General features: G+C 41.6%; 1 protein-coding gene across 3 annotated transcripts in view; it reads left to right on the forward strand.

Moving 5' to 3' along the window:
- The window catches only part of LOC148034588 (ATP binding microtubule motor family protein), a 198,626-nt gene that overhangs the window by 24,765 nt on the left and 155,559 nt on the right, over positions 1-18,302 (forward strand). For all 3 annotated transcript variants that reach the window (XM_087679537.1, XM_087679538.1, XM_087679539.1), the window contains one exon: positions 1,164-1,473. In XM_087679537.1, the coding sequence (XP_087535663.1) occupies positions 1,164-1,473 (310 nt within the window). The remainder of the gene's footprint in view (positions 1-1,163; positions 1,474-18,302) is intronic.

An 18,302-nucleotide genomic window follows, 5' to 3' on the forward strand; every position in this document is an offset into this window, starting at 1 on the left:
ACACAAGGTTCCTAGCCAACTGTATACTGCTCATGTTGTCACAATAAATGACAACCGGACCTTCCACCTGCATATCTAAATCAGCCAATAACTTTCATAGCCATACTACCTCACATGTTGCTATAGTAGCACCTCTATACTCAGCCTCTGTACTCGACAAAGTAACTGTAGGTTGCTTTTTGCTGCTCGAAGTAATTGCTGCACTACCAAGAGAGAACGTGTATCCGCTGGTAGATCTTCTATCAGACATACTACCAGCCCAGCAGATGTGCACCATACTGATCTGTTGCTCCATGCAAACTCATATTTAATTGCATCTAGAAAAAAGATGCATGGTGTGTTGCGACTTCAGCTCTGATACCAAATGCAAATTTGGCTATCAGGTTGAAACCTGCTGCTGTTGCATTGTTGTCTTCAAACTAGGATTCCTCTATCAGTTAAAATAAATACCATGTAAAGTATGGAGAAGAGGAATAAGTACATGTGCACCCTTAACCTGGTGTTCTACAGGGTGGTGAGGACATATACAAAGTACTTACCTCTATACTGAAATGTGCCTTAAATATTGAGAGCATATGCTAAAAGGGCCCTCTTTTATGATTAGACTTGGCTCTAGTCCTTAATACAGTAAGAATTCAAGGTGTAGTCTTTGGTTCTACCTAGCTCTTACAGACTAACTGTATTTATCCTCGATCCTATTTTTGTTTTACTTCTGATGGCATTACTAAGAACTCTGTGAATCTGAAACCCTTGGGTTGGTGCTCTATAGGGTGGTGAGGACATATACAAAGCACTTATCTCTACAACCAAGTGTGCATTAAATCTGCATGGCACATGATAAATGGTTCACAAATAGACCTGGTAATTGTTAAACATAGTGAGGTTCAAGATGTCTTTGGTTCTATCTAGTTCTTGTAGACTAATTGTGTTTATCTTCCATTTTATCTTTGTTTTTCTATATTATGGCAGAACTAAGAACTTTGAGTTGAACTTAAAGAAAGGATAATGCTAGCTTAGAGAGTAGACTGCAGGCATTTGGTGGTTGTCCTGACTTTTAATACCTGATCATGATGTTTTGTATCTTTTATAATTTCAAGGTGGTTTTTCTTCAGTCTTTCTAGATTTTAAAAGTACCTGTTTACACATCTTTTCCTTGCATTCAGCACATGGAGACAAGGTTAAGAAAACAACAGGAGGAGATCACAGGCTTGAAAACTGATTTGCTAAAGGAAAAAGAACTCTCAGCTGTTTTAATCAAGGTGGTTGAAGACTTGAAGGCATACAATAGAAACTTGGAATCTCAAACGGTGAACCCTGCAGGGGATTTGCAACCAAATAAAAGAAGGTTCCACAGCTCCCCACCAAGAAAGTTGTTTAGAGCATTAGATGAAAATGCAAATGTCAGCATTGTTGTGCCCTTAGATGAAAAGTTGACTGTTGATCGTGAACAATGGAGCTCTGAGAAAAATGCAGGTAAATATAACTGTCAGCATTGTTTGTGTAAATGAGGACTTCCATTATCAAGAGTGTCACTTGTATGATCTAGAATGTTCTATGCTGGACTACATAGTGGTTGCATCAGTTTTCATTTGGGTGGTTTTAGTGGCGATTCTGTTTGTGTGGCCACACCAAGTCCATTATCATTGCAACAAATCAAGCACTTTTTCACTCTTTGTTTGTTTTGGGGGCGGGGGGGGGGGGGGAGGTTTGAAAACATGCAATATTTAATTCATAAATGCTTGATGCTTTTGTTGAAGTGAATAATGAAATCATTGATGCTTGTCAATTCAATGGGAAACAAGCTGATCTTTTGGTTTAGAGCTCGTCTAGAGAGCCCAAAAAGTGTGTGCAAGCAAAGGAAGATGCATATTGTTGCAATCTACATTCATGTTTCCCAAGTCTCTCAAAGATCCTAAATAATTTGGTGGAAAATGCCGATGGAAAGCTGTGACAACCAGAGAGGGAATCCTCTGCATATGGTCAGGTTCACAAAAGATTGTAAAAGATCACACTTGTCTCTTTTGAGAAGTATAGAGTTGGTAGGCTCTTGGCACAGTATATTTATATATGTGAAACCTCTAGTGAAAAAATGCCAAGGAGATATCTCCGTAACAAAAACCCTCTGCCTGAAGGTGATATCACCCCTCCAAAACTGTCTTACATTTTCCTTGTATATTTTTCTAAAGCAGGGAAGGGATACATGATGATTTTGGTTGGCATGGGTCAACAAAATAATGAGTAGGCCTGGAGGATTTTCCTACCAACTGCCATTACCTTGCCTCAATACATTGAACCCTTAAGCAACTTCTTGTGCTACATCTCTTATTAGCCACCATTGCCTAGGCCTTTCATCTATTTGGTCCTCTTTTTTCCATGAGCTTGATGAGAGAAAGTGTGGGAGGGGAAAGCATAGTAACATGGATGGTTGGTGAATTCTTTCCCTATGCAAAGGACCTCTTGGTGCAATCGGTAGCCTAAAGTACACAATCCTATGGATCATGATAATATCTTACTTTGATAAGATTTTGGATCAATTTTGGAGCACCAAGACAAGCTAGTGTTAGATGACACTGCCCGACACTTGGTCACATATTGACTCTTTAGGCCAAAGGGCTCAAGGTCTATTGAAGTTTTGTGGGCTTTCACAATATTATTGATGCAGTTTCATTGATTCATGTGCTAGGTGTAAGCACCCCATACAATGCAGTATATTTAACAATTAGAGCATGCACTTATTTTCAAGGCTAAACATTTCAATGGGATGGAGAGATGACCATTTGAGGCTAAAATGACAAGAAATCGAGACAAGTTGAGGGTTGAATATGGGTGAACCTTTTTTAAGGAATGTAGTTTTGTTGAATTGTCCCTTAGGATTGAGCTTAGTCACAATCAACCTTAGGATTAATAAATCTTCTAAAGACAGTATCCCAAGGCAAAGTACAAAAAAGCCTTGTAAGGGCTTTCCAAAGCAAAAAAAATGTCAAAAGGGAAGTCTATTACAAGGTTTGAGAGAATAATGAATTAGGATGTCTAGAGTGTCATCTTGCTGGTATGCCATCTTTTGACATTTGTGTTAATCCTCCACTTTGGGGGTACCACCTCCCTAATGCTCTGCATTATGTCTCTAGCCCCTCCAAGCCTGCAAAGTCTTTGTCTTTGTAATTGAGCTGATAGCTCATGAAATGTAAACCACCCCTCTTGTAGAGGCTTGTCCAATGGCGTGGCTTGTCTTCGTCTTGAGTAGTTTGTTGACAGGAAGAGCTGCCTCATCTTCTCTTCAATGATGGTTGGAGCAATTTAGTGAAATCGTGTAGTGTTTGATCTCCAGGCCCGGATGATAGAAGCTGCAAATCTGATCTTGGAATGTCTTCCAAACCCTTGAAGTACATAACGAATACAATGTCTCAATGAACAACCCAATCTGCTGGCTACAATGCCAGACCATCTGAGGTGCTGTGTGAAAACAGGTGTGGGAATCCCAGCATGAAGGCATGTCTCTTCCTCCTCATCCTCTTAGAGGCACCCTGCAACCTTTCACATCTCCCAGGGAGAGTATGGATGATCTCCATCCAAATCCTGAGTCCTCTAGAGAAAAAATAGATTTCTTTACAAATTAATGCAGGAAAAGAGGGAAAATCTGTTAGCAAACACATGTCTTGTATGGTCATCTCTTGAATGTGAGCCTCAGTTTGAGTCAAATGAGGACAGTAGGAGCTCTTACACGGTCTTTGTCCCTCAATTTCTCTCTCTGAGACTCTTTAGGTGGAACACCATTCCTGCATGTGTTCTGGCAGCTTGTATTAATGACCCCCAAGCAGGCATACTGTATACGTGCCATGTGGCAGGGCAGAAAGGTTCCACTTGGGCAGGCATTGCATGGTGGTTCCATTTTGGACATGTGGCTGTTTTAGACAGTCTGACCCACAGTTAATGTAGGTCACCCAGGTTGCTTGTTGGCCATCTTCATGGGCAAAGCCCTATTTATTGCTGCCCCTCCTCTCCACATTATTCGTTCATCATCACCAACCCTCCTCATCATTTTGTCATCGTTCTCTAGCATTGGTACTCCAGGGCTGACAAAGTCCAGGTTTACATCTTTGGATCAGTTAACTTTGTTCCTTCTATTCCACTTTGTTCCAACTTCCTCTTGTCCATTTTCTCTTCTCACTCAGTGTTCTTGTTCTTTTCAGCTATGCACCCCCACAAATCAGCCTTTCTTCATGGTCACTCAATAGCACATTGACATGGCTTCCTTCATGATCCAGAACGAGAAGAAGAGCTTTGAAAAAGAGGTGCTGTAGTGCATTTACAGGTCTGTCGTCTTGGAAAAAAGCGGTGGAAGAAGATAAAGATTGAGAGGTTTGGTGATGAAGAAGTGGAGGATGATGGTGGATATGGCTGTGAGGAACTTTGGCTCTATCTTTAGTTGCTATACAATAGATTGGAGCAAAGGAAAACTTGATGAAAAATGAGAGAAAGAGACCTCTTTTTCCATGAAAGAAACGCTCAATTGCAAAGAGACAAAGTGAGGTAGCACAAGATAAGTGTTCAGCTACATGCCACAAAGTGAAACAAGTGGAGGGACACTTGAAAGCTCGAAAGACAAGTGTCGTGGTATCTTCTTTATGGCTTTCCTTTGGTTGAAAATTGCCAAAATTTGAAACAACCATATTTAATAAGAACTGTCAAGTATTGCTATTTTTAGAACATCAAATCTAGTTCTTAGGATTAACAATTGCAGGTCAATTTGAGGCTCCAAGAAATTCAGGGACACCTTGAAAATTTAGAGATGCCCCCAATATGGGTATTATTTGAAAGCTCTTTCCATCCATATTGCAAAACCAGCTCGAGAATTTGAATATGAGATTTTCATGCTGAGACATGCACATTCTAAACTTTCATACTAGACATGTACATTGCATAAACTTTTTATAAGCTTGCCATCTTGTTAATTGTATATTTGTTTTGGCACATTCAGCCCACACTCTAAAGCATTATCTTCTTTGTGTGTGACCTTTGTATACTCGAGTGTTGGTCTTAGGCAGCATCGTACTATTCTAGATATAAGAATTGCAAAGAAAAACAAGTTTGATAACTAAATAAATATACAAATATAATAAAAAGGATAGAAGTCATTTTTTTGTTGTGTTGTGCTTATAGAACATGGGAATTACAAATAAATTACATGTAAAACATTGACACATATGATATGATTTGGTCACAAGCAGTATATGAGCAGTGGAAGGGATCTAAGCACAAAATAAAGGATATGAACGTGCAAGGAATCATGATACTCTTACATATAGGTTTGTCCGGATCTTAGACTCGCCATATTGCCTACAATTAGTGTTTGAGACTGTACATGCCATTTGCGATGAGCAAGACATACTAGTGTGATGTTTGTGAGAGTGTGCAACGGAAGAAGGAACACGAACACATAGAGAGAGAAAGAGAGAGAGAAGGCTGAATATGAATGTTGAATACAATGATGTGGATTGATCAGTCTTTGCACACAGCCCAAGGCATTGGTGACGGCACCAAATCAGGCTGAGATGATGGCAGCACCAAGTCGGAGAGTGTTTGGGAGCTAGAGTGTGCTGAAATCTGCAAGAGGAATTGATCAACTAGGTGGATGTGACTATATATAGCCAAACTCCTCTAAAGCTGGCCCCGATTGCTGAATATGCCTCTAAATCTGGCCGACCTGCTGAAATAGTTGATATGACTGCAATAAATGCAGTCCAATTGCACAGAAAAAATGGGAAAATAATGATAAAATATCCCAAGCAGGAGCAAGTACGCACTGTCAAGGGGTGGAATCAAACTGACAGAGAGAGGAAATGCACACTAAGTTGTGAGAGCTCCAATGACTCTGTCAGACTTTGATAGGAGCTCACAATGGGGAGATGGCATATTGACATGACTAAATAGGGTAGGCTAACATCCCCTCTCGGATCCTTGGAGTGTTTGAAGACCCAACAATCTCTTATGATGAAGTATAGAAGTTGTGGGTAACGGCTTCGTGAAGAGATTTTCCACATTGTCCTCCGTGGGACAATAGGCCACCGTTAGCTCGGAATCCACAATCCGCTCACGAATATAGTGATATTGAACTTCAATGTGTTTCATACTAGCATGAAACACCGGGTTTTTCGCTAGAGCAAGGGCACTCTGGTTGTCCATGTGCAGCTTTGCAGGTCCTGTTTGTGGAAAACATGTCTTCGCCAGCATATGATGGAGCCAAACTGTCTCCGTAGCCATTGAGCATAGAGCATGATACTCAGCCTCTGTAGAAGAAAGGGCCATAATAGGCTGCTTCTTGTTGCTCCATGATATAGCTCTCAATCCAAGAAGGGGGAATGCATAACCTGTAGTGGTCCATCTTGAATCTACATCACCTGCCCAATTATTGTCACTCCATCTAGAAAGAGTAACCCCCTTTTCATACATGATCCTGTAGGATTGAGTCCCTTGTAAATATTGAAGAACACACAAGGTTTCCCTCTAGTGATTCTGTGTAAGAGTTTGATAAAAGAAGACAACAAAGCCACCACAAAAGAAATATTTGACCGAGGGTGGATGAGCGAGATAAGGAAGCCAACCAGGCACCTGTAGCGGGTAGCACTTGAAAGGGGATCTCTTGTTGCCACAAGCTTGGACTTAGGGTCCATGGAGCAAGAAATAGGCCAACATTTGGCCATACCAAACTCCGAAAGTAACTTGGAGATATACTTTGCTGGGAGATAAAGATGCCCTGTGCCATTTGATAAATCTCCAAACCAAGGAAGAACTGTCGGATCCCAAGATTAGTCATCTCAAACTCCCGTTTTAGAATATTTGGAGTTTGATCAATCTCCGTAGAAGCGCTCCTTGTAATAATAAGATCATTCACATATAAGATAATCAAAATACCCATGTCATCTGCAACCTTATAGTAAAGCTTATCATGACCTGATCTTTAGAAGCCATTGTCACGAAAGAAGTGATCAATCTTGTGGTACCAAGCTCTCCGAGCTTACTTTAGGCCATAGAGGGCTTTCCGCAATTGATGAATAGAGTCCTCCTTTCCCTGCACAAGAATACTCGGAGGCTAAGAGACATAAATCTCCTCGTCAAGGATGCCATTCAAGAATGCAGACTTGATGTCCATCTAATAGACAAGCCAATGGTGATGGGTTGCAAGAACCAAAATAGCTCGAATGGTAGACATACGAGCTGTAGGTGTGAAGGTCTCAAAATAATCCAATCTTGCCCTTTGTGCAAAACCCTTGGCAAAAAGCCTAGTCTTATGCTTGTCCAAGGAACCATCTACATACTTTGTCTTATAGACCCACTTCACACCAATCACCTTCCGTTGTCGAGGACACGGAACCGATTCCAAAGTTTGATTTTGCTCGATAGAATCGAGCTCATCTTGCATAGCCTACCTCCAAACATCCAGTGCAAGAGCCTTATTAATTGAAGTAGGCTCATTGTCATGGAGAATTTGGGTCATAAGAGCATAATTCACACAAAGTGAATTGTTTCGCTAGGCTTGTAAACGAGCTGATATGTGTGGACCTATAGGAGTAGCATGAAAATGGGTAACACTTGCATTCTCCATGAGCTGTCGATTCTTCATGATGTAGGTGTGATGGTTGACCGGTGGCAGTGTGGGTTTGGCCTTGCCATTGCCCCTACTGAAGGTTGCTACCATCTTGCCTTCACTATTGGGGGCGAGGGTCTTGAGTCTTGGATTTTGGTGCTGTGCTTCTTACCTTTGATTGACTCTTGTTGTTAGAGTGCCCAATCTTTTGACAATGCTTACAATACCTATTCTTTTAGTTACACTCTGCCATGTGGGTTTGAAAAAAGATTGGGTGTTCCCTTGGGTCTCACTAGCTTGATTTTGATTTTGATTTGAGTTTTGGTTTTGTTTGCCCTTTCCTTGCTGCCCCTTTTGAGAAGAAGCAATGAGAGCCCCCTATGTAGAGATCATACTATGTTACTGATTGAACAATGGTGTATAACACAGCAAAATTGACACTCAAATTTATATTGTGGACATGGATGGTTGCGAGATCACTTGTTGCACAAAATGGAAATATATCCGCATGAGCTTATTAAGTCACAATGTGACTTGATCATCCAAGTCTCTTTTTCATGAGAATTAGTTACATCTTGCTGAAAAGAGGAAGTAAACTTAAAAGTGTAGTTTTGCGTATCTGACATAGAAGTGAATGAAGGTGGGGATGAAAATGGCATAGGTGAAAGAGGTAGAGATGGAGATGAAAGTGGTAAAGAGATGAAGGGTTTGTATTCCATGTTGGTTTCCACGTTAGGTTGGCTAGTTCTTTGTTGAGCTTATGTCCTTCCTACAAAATCATTAGACGTGTGCATTGAATCTAAAGGGGAAAACTCAATTTTACCTTCAATTTGTTGTTGGGTCTGACTCATGAGAATGAAGTCGTATTCGCTTCTTGAAATCTTGTAGGGTCTTTGGACTTCCATAACTCTTGTAGGGCTGCATGCGAGAGCCTCTTGTATCATGTCTTTCACTGTGTGCATTGGTCATTTGTCACCTATGTGAGAGAGGAAGGTAGGATTGAAGCTCAGCACAGAAAACAGTAGATAGTATGAGAGTGAAGCATGACACCCAATGCAATAGCTGAAAGAATGTAAGCTGAAAGTACAAGATACAACCCTTAAACCTTAGGGTTGTAGGGGGTGTTTACACCTGAACACAGTAATTGCCCGTAAGTGTGTGTCATAAGCATATACGATGTAATACCATAAGTCTGGGGAAAAAACCTCTCCTAACGAGAGTAAAAAGTGCCCTAGTATCCTATTGATCACCGACACTCCTATGTGAGCGTAGGCGTAAGTGAGACGTGAGTGAAATATCCAATAAACCCCCCTGGAGTGAAGAATAACAAGAGTACAAGGATCATCCGCCACCAAAGGAGATAAAATTTAAAGCATCGCGAAATACTTCAAATTTGTCACGAGAAAGAGCTTTGGTGAAGATGTTTGCCACATTACTGGTGGTAGGACAATAGACAAGGTTGATATCACTTGCATATAGCCTCTCTTTGACAAAGTGATAATGTATCTCAATGCGTTTCATGCATGCATGAAACACCGGGTTCCGTGCCACTGCAATTGCACTCTGACTGTCAGTGAACAAAGGAGTAGGCTCTGTAACAGATACATCGAGATCAGCTAGCAAGCGTCTAATCCATACGCATTCAACTGTGGTAGTGAAAGTTGCCTTGCATTCAGCTTCACATGATGGTGTGGCAACAGTGGATTGTTTCTTGCTAAGCCAAGATATGTAAGACGAGCCAAGAAAGAAACAATTGCCATTAGTGGAGTGACGTGAATCATAATCACCAGTCCAATCAGAATCACTATAAGCATGTAACTGTAGTGGTCTCCCCTTGGCATAAAGCAATCTAAAAGATCTAGTACCCTGCAAGTAACGGAAGACACACTTAATAGCTTGCCAATGTGATATGCGTAGCTGATGTATATATCTGCTCAGGGTTGAAACTGCAAACTGTATATGTGGCCTAGTGTTGCATAAGTAAATAATACATCCAACTGCTGGAGCATATGTGTGTATATCAAACAAATCACTGTCATCATGTAATGACAGCTTAAGTCCAGGTTCATTGGTGTATAGACTGGCTTGCAATTTTGTAAGTCAAACTTTTCAAGAAGTTTATCAATGTATCTTGACTGTGATAACCCAATACCTCTAGCATCATGTATGAATTGAATGCCCAAGTAATAATGCAAAGACCCCAAGTCTGACATGTCAAAAGTTTGCTGCAAATTTTGTTTAAATGCTGAAATCTGATCGGCATGTGTCCTTGTAAGTAAGAGATCATCAACATATAGACAAATGATTAGCATGGATTCCCTCTCTTTACATATGTAAAGGGTAGACTTAGATGAGCTGTTTATGAACCCTTGGTTAAGCAAGAAAGCCTCTATCCTTGTATACCAAGCTCTAAGAGCTTGTTTCAAGCCATATAAAGCATTTTTCAGCTTGCAAACCAGTGTTCCGAGCCCTCAATTGCAAAACCAATGGGCTGCTGTACATATACTTTCTCATGAAGTTCCCCATGTAAAAATGCAGTTTTAATATCCAATTGATGCACAGTCCATCCATAATGAGCAGCCAAAGCAACCATAGACTTGATGGTCGTCATGCGGGAAGTAGGAGCAAATGTCTCCTCATAGTCAATGCCTTTCTTCTGTGCATAGCCTTTAACTACAAGCCTTGCCTTGTATTTGTCAATGGATCCATCTGCATTCCGCTTCTGCTTCTTGTAGACCCATTTTGTTCCAATGGCTTTCTTCCCAAATGGCAAAGACACCAAATCCCATGTTTGATTCTTAGTGATAGAATCCAATTCAGCTTTCATTGCTGCCATCCAATGCACACTCTATTGTGTATCCTCAAAGCATTCGAGCTCTTCATCATCAAGGGTGCTTGTTGCCATAATGAACTCCATGGTATGTGCAGTATCATGCATACGAGCTTGCTTTCTAGTACAACCAGCCATGGATGCATCCAGATGACTATCTTTCATAGTCTATAAATACCATCTAGGCATTTTTTTTGCCTCTTGATTGTGCATAAGCTCTTGCTGAATTTCAGTTTCAGCACTTTGCTGAATTTTTTGCAGTTTCCAAAGGAGCACTTGGCTGAACATTGAGTTCACTTGTTGAAACTCTAGCTGGATTACCAAATGTAATGGGCAGCAGCCCCACTTGCTGAAACTCCAGTTGAATTACCAAATGTAATGGGCAGCAGCCCTCCAAATACATCACGGGCAACTTGATATGTGTCTAAACCAGCCAAGGAAAATTCTGATTTTTCATCAAATAGTACATCCCTACTGACAAACACTTTTTTAGAAACAGGATCATAGAGTCTGTAGCCTTTGCTTTCACTGCTATAACCCACAAAAATGCATTTAACTGCCTTGTTATCCAACTTTTTTTTGAGTACCTGTGGAATGTGCGCATATGCAAGGCACCCAAAGGTACGAAAGTGTCCAACAAAAGGTTTTCGGCTGTTCCAAGCCTCAAAAGGTGTAATTTTCTTCAAAGCTTTGCTGGGGCATCTGTTCAAAACATGGCAAGCTCACATGATGGCTTCCATCCAAAAACTGTGTGGCAAGCTCTTTGCATTCAACATACATTTGGCCATTTTCATGAGTGACCGATTCTTCCTCTCTGCAATCCCATTCTGCTATGGAGTATAAGCAATAGTGTACTGATGGACAATGTCCTTTTGCTTCAGAAAAGAATTCAGCATAGAGGACATGTATTTCCTCCCTCGGTCCAAATGGAGAGTTTTAACTTTACAACCAGACTGGTTTTCAACGAGTGCAATAAAATCCAAAAACGCATCATAGACTTCTGATTTTTTGACCAAAGAGTAGAACCAACAAAATCGAGTAAATTCATCAATAAAAGTCACAAAATAGTAATATCCTCCCAATGACTTTGTTTGCATAGGTCCACATACATCTGAATGTACTAACTGCAACTTGGATGTTGCTCTAAAAGTAACATCACGAGGAAACGAAAAACGATGCATTTTTCCCAAAATACATCCTTTCCACAAGTTCTTAGGAGGTCTCTCTAGTAGAGGTAATCCATCTAGCATTTGCGTACGCTGCAAGAGCATCAAGTTGCGAAAGTTCACATGCCCCATCCTAGCATGCCATAACTCTGCCTGTATCATAGCAGGAGTAAGAGTGGATGTCAAATGTGCTGAGTGATCAACTGAAAGAGCATCCAACTCGTATAACCCATGATATAAAGTGCCTGTCAAGACCAAAGTCATGTGTTCTTTGTTTCTCACCATGCATCTGTTATCATCAAATATGACGTGCAATCCACAATGTTCCAAAGAAGAAATAGAGAGTAAATTCTTCTTTATGCCTGGCACAAATAAAGCATCCTGTAGGCGGAGAATAGAGCCATCAATGGTTGTGAGCACAATCTCCCCAATACCTCGAACAGGGTATGATGCATTCTTGGCACATTGTACAGACTTGCCAATTGGAGTAGCACTAACAGAAGCAAATAAATCTTTGCGAGATGTAATATGCCTAGAAGCATCACTTTCAAAATACCAAGTACTTGTGTCCTGAGTAGAGCTAAATGCTCGATCAGCCCAAGAAGTGTCATAACTGCATGTGTAAAAACAATAGTCCTTGTATGCAACAAAGGACACGGACTCGGTAGCAGTAGAAGGAGCATCAATAAAACAAACATTTTTGACTTCTTTTTCTTCTCTTTGGCAATGCACTTTCTGCACTCAGTGATGTAGTGGCTTGGTTTTTTGCAATAATGACATTTGTCATTTTTGACTTGCGTATCCCCTTGTTTTTTACTTGCTTGTGATGTGCTAAAAGTTCCAGAACTCTGCGGAGCATTTTTCACTTGGCTTTCTTTCCCCTTCGTCTAGCCATAAAAGCTTACTCAGAGGCTATAGCATCCATACCACTATTTCTTTGTGTTTGCTTCATCTCTAGAAGCAAACTCACTAGCTGAAGAAAAGTGATTGGCTGTGCGGCAATCCTCATGGTGAGGTTTAAGGATGTATGAAAAGCCCAAGTACGAAGGAGGTAATGAGTTTAAAGTGGTAGATATCATCTATGCATCCGAATAGTACTCATCAACATTCATGAGTTGCTCTCGCAAGTCTTGATTTTTGTTCAAGTGGTCATGAATAGTATCACCTTCATCCATTTTTAATGTCTCTAGCTCTTTCTTTAAGAAAGAGATGCGAGTCTTATTCTTGCCTGCAAACGTTTGCTCTAAAGTCAGCCAAGCTTCTCGTGAAGAAGCTGTTGAACAAATGTGGGGGATGATTGACCGTTGAACTGCCAATGCAATCAATGACAAAGTGTGTGCATCCCGTGTATCCCATGCTTTTTGAGCTGTTATTCTTTGGGGAAGCGGTTGAAGTGGAGCAGGCTGAGAGTCCTCCTGGAAGAGGAGTAGTTGGAGCCACAACTCTAGGTCTAGCTTCTTCTCCACTGACATAATCCCAAAGACTTTTTGCCACAAGTACATTCTTCATCATGAAGGACCAAAGTGAATAGTTATTTCCATCCAATCTATCCTCCTTGGATGTATAGGTGAAGACGTCTCCTCCTGGATTTGCCATGATTATCAATTACCAAAAAAGTCAAAAGAGCAATGTCAAAGCGAGACCAAGTTGGAAATATAAAAATTCCTAGAAATTCCAAGAAATAACTTTCTGCAATTAGTGTACAGAGGTGCACTCTATCAAAACTGTCTGTAACACACACAATCCAAGGTACAATTAGTGTTCAGAAACATTGTACCAACAAAATTCCCAAAATTTATTGCCTCAAATTTGTTCAAAACAATCTTTCTGTGACTGTAACTACAGTGTGTATGCCAATGTCCTCAAAAAACATAAAAGCCCTAAAATTTTTGTTGAATGTGCCAAAAGATTTGCATCCAATGTGTCTCAGACATGTTTCTTTAATTTTGTGCCTGTTGCGTAGAAAACCTTGCTTCCAGAAATTTATGCTAGAATTAAAAAACAAAACGTTTATCACATAAATCACGGGTTGATTGGTGTAGATTTGTCAGGCAGGTGTCAGGTAGGTATAGTCGGGTACATGCGACGCTTTAGTTGGACTGAGTTGGCGGGAGGGATGATAAGCAAGCGGACGTTTGGCGGGGTACGTTAGGTGGCGAACAACACAACAAACACTTGGCGAGCAGTGGCGGGTGTGCAACTGTTGGCGGGTGATGTGGCAGTTGTAGGATAACATGGCGTTTGGTGGGACATTGCAGGCATAGGGACGCAGTCGATGGGCGAAGGGAAGGCGTCAGGCGGGCCAAAAGAGGCAAGCGCGTGATGTTAGACGGATGGGCTCACGTTGGTGGTGCCTCAAGCAAACTGTCGGGAAGCACAAAAAACGTGACAAAAGACAAACAAAAGGGGTCAAATGCCTGAGGTCTAGGTGGCAGGAGCTGATGGGCAGAATGTTGGCCATTGCTATAGGTCGTGCTGTTGAGCTGAGGAGAACTGCAAAGCTGAGATGAACAGAGCTGAGTTGAGCAGAGCCACTGTTGCTCTGATACCAAATGTGAGAGAGGAAGGCAGGATTGAAGCTCAGCACAGAAAACTGTAGTCAATATGAGATTGAAGCACGACACCCAATGCAATAGCTGAAAGAGTGTAAGCTGAAAGTACAAGGTAAAACCCTTAAACCTTAGGGTTGTAGGGGGTGTTCACACCCGAACACGGTAAGTGCCTATAAGTGTGTGCTATAAGCACGTACGAAATAATACCATAAGTATGGGGGAAAAATCTCTCTTAACGAGAGTAAAAGGTGCCCTAGTGTCCTATTGATCACCACACTCCTAAGTGAGCGTAGGCATAAGTGAGGCGTGAGTGAAATGCCCAACAATCTACCAATCAGCACGTCAGAGATGACACCTCCAAGGTCACTACTTTGTCTCTAATGTTGAGCTGTGCATGGAGATCAAACCTAAAATTTGGGATAGTATTGGCTGTGGGAACTATGGGGGCTGCACTAGAGTCCCTAGAGGGGACTGGCTATTGTCCCATGAGTTAAGTTTTCTCCTTCTTGTTGCTGTAGAGGTTCTTATGTTGCTCAATTTTCTGCACACTGCTGGTCTTGTGGGATCTCTTGTGAAGAGGGAACAAGTGACGAAGGAAAGGGCAGAGGCCATTGCATGGACCAACACTACTAGAATGGGGAGTGGAGCCATTTACAAGTTGTCGACTTTGATTCAATGGATCTCATAGAAGGAGATTAAGACGTCCTCTATTGAATCCGCGAGGCGGGGAGCAGTGGAGACGGTCTGTCTCTTTGAGAAATACCTGCCCACTAGCATGCTCACGATACAAATCCACCTTCTTGTGCATCTTGTGGATGAAGTGGAGATTGCTGGACTTGTCCATACGCGATGGATGTTCTTCTAAGAGCGCTTCATGAAAACCTTGAAAGGTTTTGTGCGACAACGAGCTCGGCCAGAAGGTAGCATGGCGCGAAGGTTGGTTGGTGTTTGAGGTGCTAGTGCATATTTCACAATGGCTACCAACAGTGGAACCAGACAATGAAATGCTATGGTCGTTGAAGGACGATGATAGACTGACTGGAGATGCGGTGGTTGGAAATGGGGTAGAAAAAAGAATGGATCCCTAAATGGAAGAGAATGTGAATCGCTTTTGTATGTTGCACCATGCCTATATGGAGACGTGTGTGGAGGCATTAATGGTGCAGGGTGCAACTGTCAATGGCTTGGGCATGTGGGCAGGTAAAGGAAGAAAGGGTTTATAGGTGTGTCAGACCAGTGTGGCTGGCCGGGATGATGTGTGAGAGGTAGTGGCAGCGTGCAGGTAGGTGTGATGGAAAAGTAAGGAGGTTTGGTGTGCAGCCAAGCATGGCTGGCAGGCAGGGGTGGTGTGCTGGCTGGTCTGGCATTGATTTTACCATCTTAAAGTTCATTGCCTATTTGCAGCAAGGGACTAATTTTTATCCAAGTTCGGAAGGGAATTTGATCTAGTGTTACACATGAGTGGAGACTCTTTTATTCACTCATTTCTTGAAGAATGTGGAGATGTATGTTTAGGGACCAATTAGGCACAAAGATCGAGGCAGACCGTCGTTATGCGCAGTGAGAGACAGAGAGAGTTCGAGAGAGTAGAGTAGAGAGTGAGCATGTTTTCAAGTACAATGACGAGTGTGTACCTTTAGGTTTTTAGATAGATATGTATGTGTAAGTACAAGTGCTAAGGGTGTGTTCACACTTGAGCACATTTAAAAGGCACGAGGCCTTTATTCCCAACAACCTCCCACCTAAAGGCAATGTGCCTAAAGAGGAGAAAAGAATAAGCTAAGTCTAGGTATGTACAAAGCTGAAATATCCAACTCCCATCATCTGTCGGCAATGAGAAGGTCTGTAGGGTTATCATCTGTATGCACTTTGACAAGCTCAATGCTTTTGCTGTCAAGTACATCTCTAATGAAGTGGTACTTCACCTGTATGTGCTTTGTCTTTGCATGAAAGACATGATTTCGTGCTAGCATGATAGCACTTTGACTATCACAATGGAGAACAAGTAACTCTGTGATGCCAAGCTCTCCTACCAGACGTGAAAGCCATAAAGCCTCCTTGCATGCCTCAGTGGCAGCCACCTACTCTACCTCTGTAGTAGACAATGCAATACACTTTTGTAGCCTGGAGATCCAAGAGACTGCTCCTCCTGTGAAAGTAACCACATACCCAGAAGTGGACTTTTTGCAGTCTGTATGACCAGCATAGTCTGTATCTGTAAAGCCAACAATAGATGCCTTTTGCTTTCCAAAGCAGATGCACAACTCCTTTGTGCCTTTGAGGTATCTTATAATACCTTTCACTGCATCCCAATGCTTCTTGCCAAGGGTTGCCATGTATCTGCTAACCACTCCCACTGCAAAGGCAATGTCAGGATGTGTAGCGACCATAGCATACATTAAATTGCCAACAGTTGATGCATATGGTATCTTGCCCATTTAAGCCTTTTCATCATCAGATGTAGGGCTGTCCACTGCACTAAGTTTCACATACGGAGGCAATGGAACCCCAATTGTTTTCCCCCCTCCATATTGAAACACTGCAGAACTTTGGAGATATACTCGTGCTGAGATGGATAGAGTAAGCCTTTCAATCTATCTCTGAGTATTCGCATGACAAGAATGTGATTTGAATCACCAAGATCCTTCATGTCAAATCTGCCATGAAGACTTTGCTTCAATGAATCCAAGGCATGAGTATCCTTGCCAGCAATCAACATGTCATCAACATACAAAACAAAGATAATCAGGCTGCCATTTGCTACCTTCTTGGTGTACAAGCAGTGATCCACTTGACTTCTATGAAAGCCTTGGGATTGCATGAATGTATCAAACTTATGATACCATTCTCTTTGTGCTTGTTTCAGTCCATACAAACTCCTTTTGAGTTTACATACCATTTTTTCTTTCCCTTGTTCAACAAACTCTTGAGGTTGCTACATATATATGTCTTCATGTAGATCACCATGTAAAAACACAGTCTTTACATCCATCTGTATGAGCTCCATATCCTCAACTGCAACCAAGCCCAAAATGGTTCTCAATGTAGTCATCTTGACTACAGGAGAGAAACTCTCATCAAAGTTAATTCCATGCTCCTGCTTGTGTCCCTTTGCAACCAATCTTGCTTTGTACTTTGGTGAGGAAACAGAAGTGACCTTCATCTTGTAAACCCATTTGTATGTAAGGGTTTTCTGCCCTTTAGGCAAATGCACCAAGTCCCAAGTGCCATTTTTTTCAAGAGATTCCATCTCTCACAGCATGGATTTATACCATTTCTTGCTGTTCTGTCTGTCTATTGCTTTCTTGAAGCAAGACGGTTCACCACAGTTTGTCAGCATGACATATTCAGCCACATTAATTGCACTAGGAACAAACATGTCAGGTTGTCTAGTAGCCCTAGACGATCTCCTAACCCAATGGTCATTGTTTGTTGGCTGTTCCTGCAAATTTCCATTTTCAGCATGCTGTCCTAGCATTTCAGCTTGCACATCAACATTAACAGCTTGCTGTCTTGGCTATTCTTGCATATGTAATGGCTCATTTTCATGGGCAATAGTTGCTTGATAATTTCCAACATCATTTCTTGCATTTACAAGTTCATTTACATCAGATATTTGCTGCTATACAACGGGCACATTTTGCTGTCCAAAATGTATTTTTTCTCGGAATACAACCCTATGGATCTCCTTAGTCTTTTTAGGCTGTTTGTGCATGCGATCTTCTCGAAAGATAATGTCATTGCTGCGAACTACTTTCCTTTTCTTGGGATCCCACAATGTATATCCCATTTCACCCTCGTCACCATATCCTAGGAAAATGCATTTACAGGACTTTGGCTCAAGTTTGTTGCGTTTTTCTTCACGAATGTGCACAAAAGCCTCGCAGCCAAACACTTTCAGATGAGCATATGAAGGTGGCTTGCTCTACCACGCTTCTTGGGGAACTCCCTCTGCCAAAGACTTGTTTGGTGTCCAATTAATTAAGTGAATGACTGTCATAACAGCCTCTGCCTAAAAACCATGGTGTAATGCAGCATGAGACAACATCGTACGGACCTTATCTTGTATAGTCTGATTCATATGCTCTGCAACTCCATTTTGGGGCGGATTATGAGGGGCAGTGAGCTTTCTGTTTATCCCTTTGCTATCACAAAATGCCTGAAAGGCC

Source organism: Lygodium microphyllum, chromosome 6 (genome assembly GCF_053477565.2).
Source record: "Lygodium microphyllum isolate KBCC chromosome 6, Lygodium_microphyllum_v1.1.10, whole genome shotgun sequence".
NCBI lineage: Eukaryota > Viridiplantae > Streptophyta > Polypodiopsida > Schizaeales > Lygodiaceae > Lygodium > Lygodium microphyllum.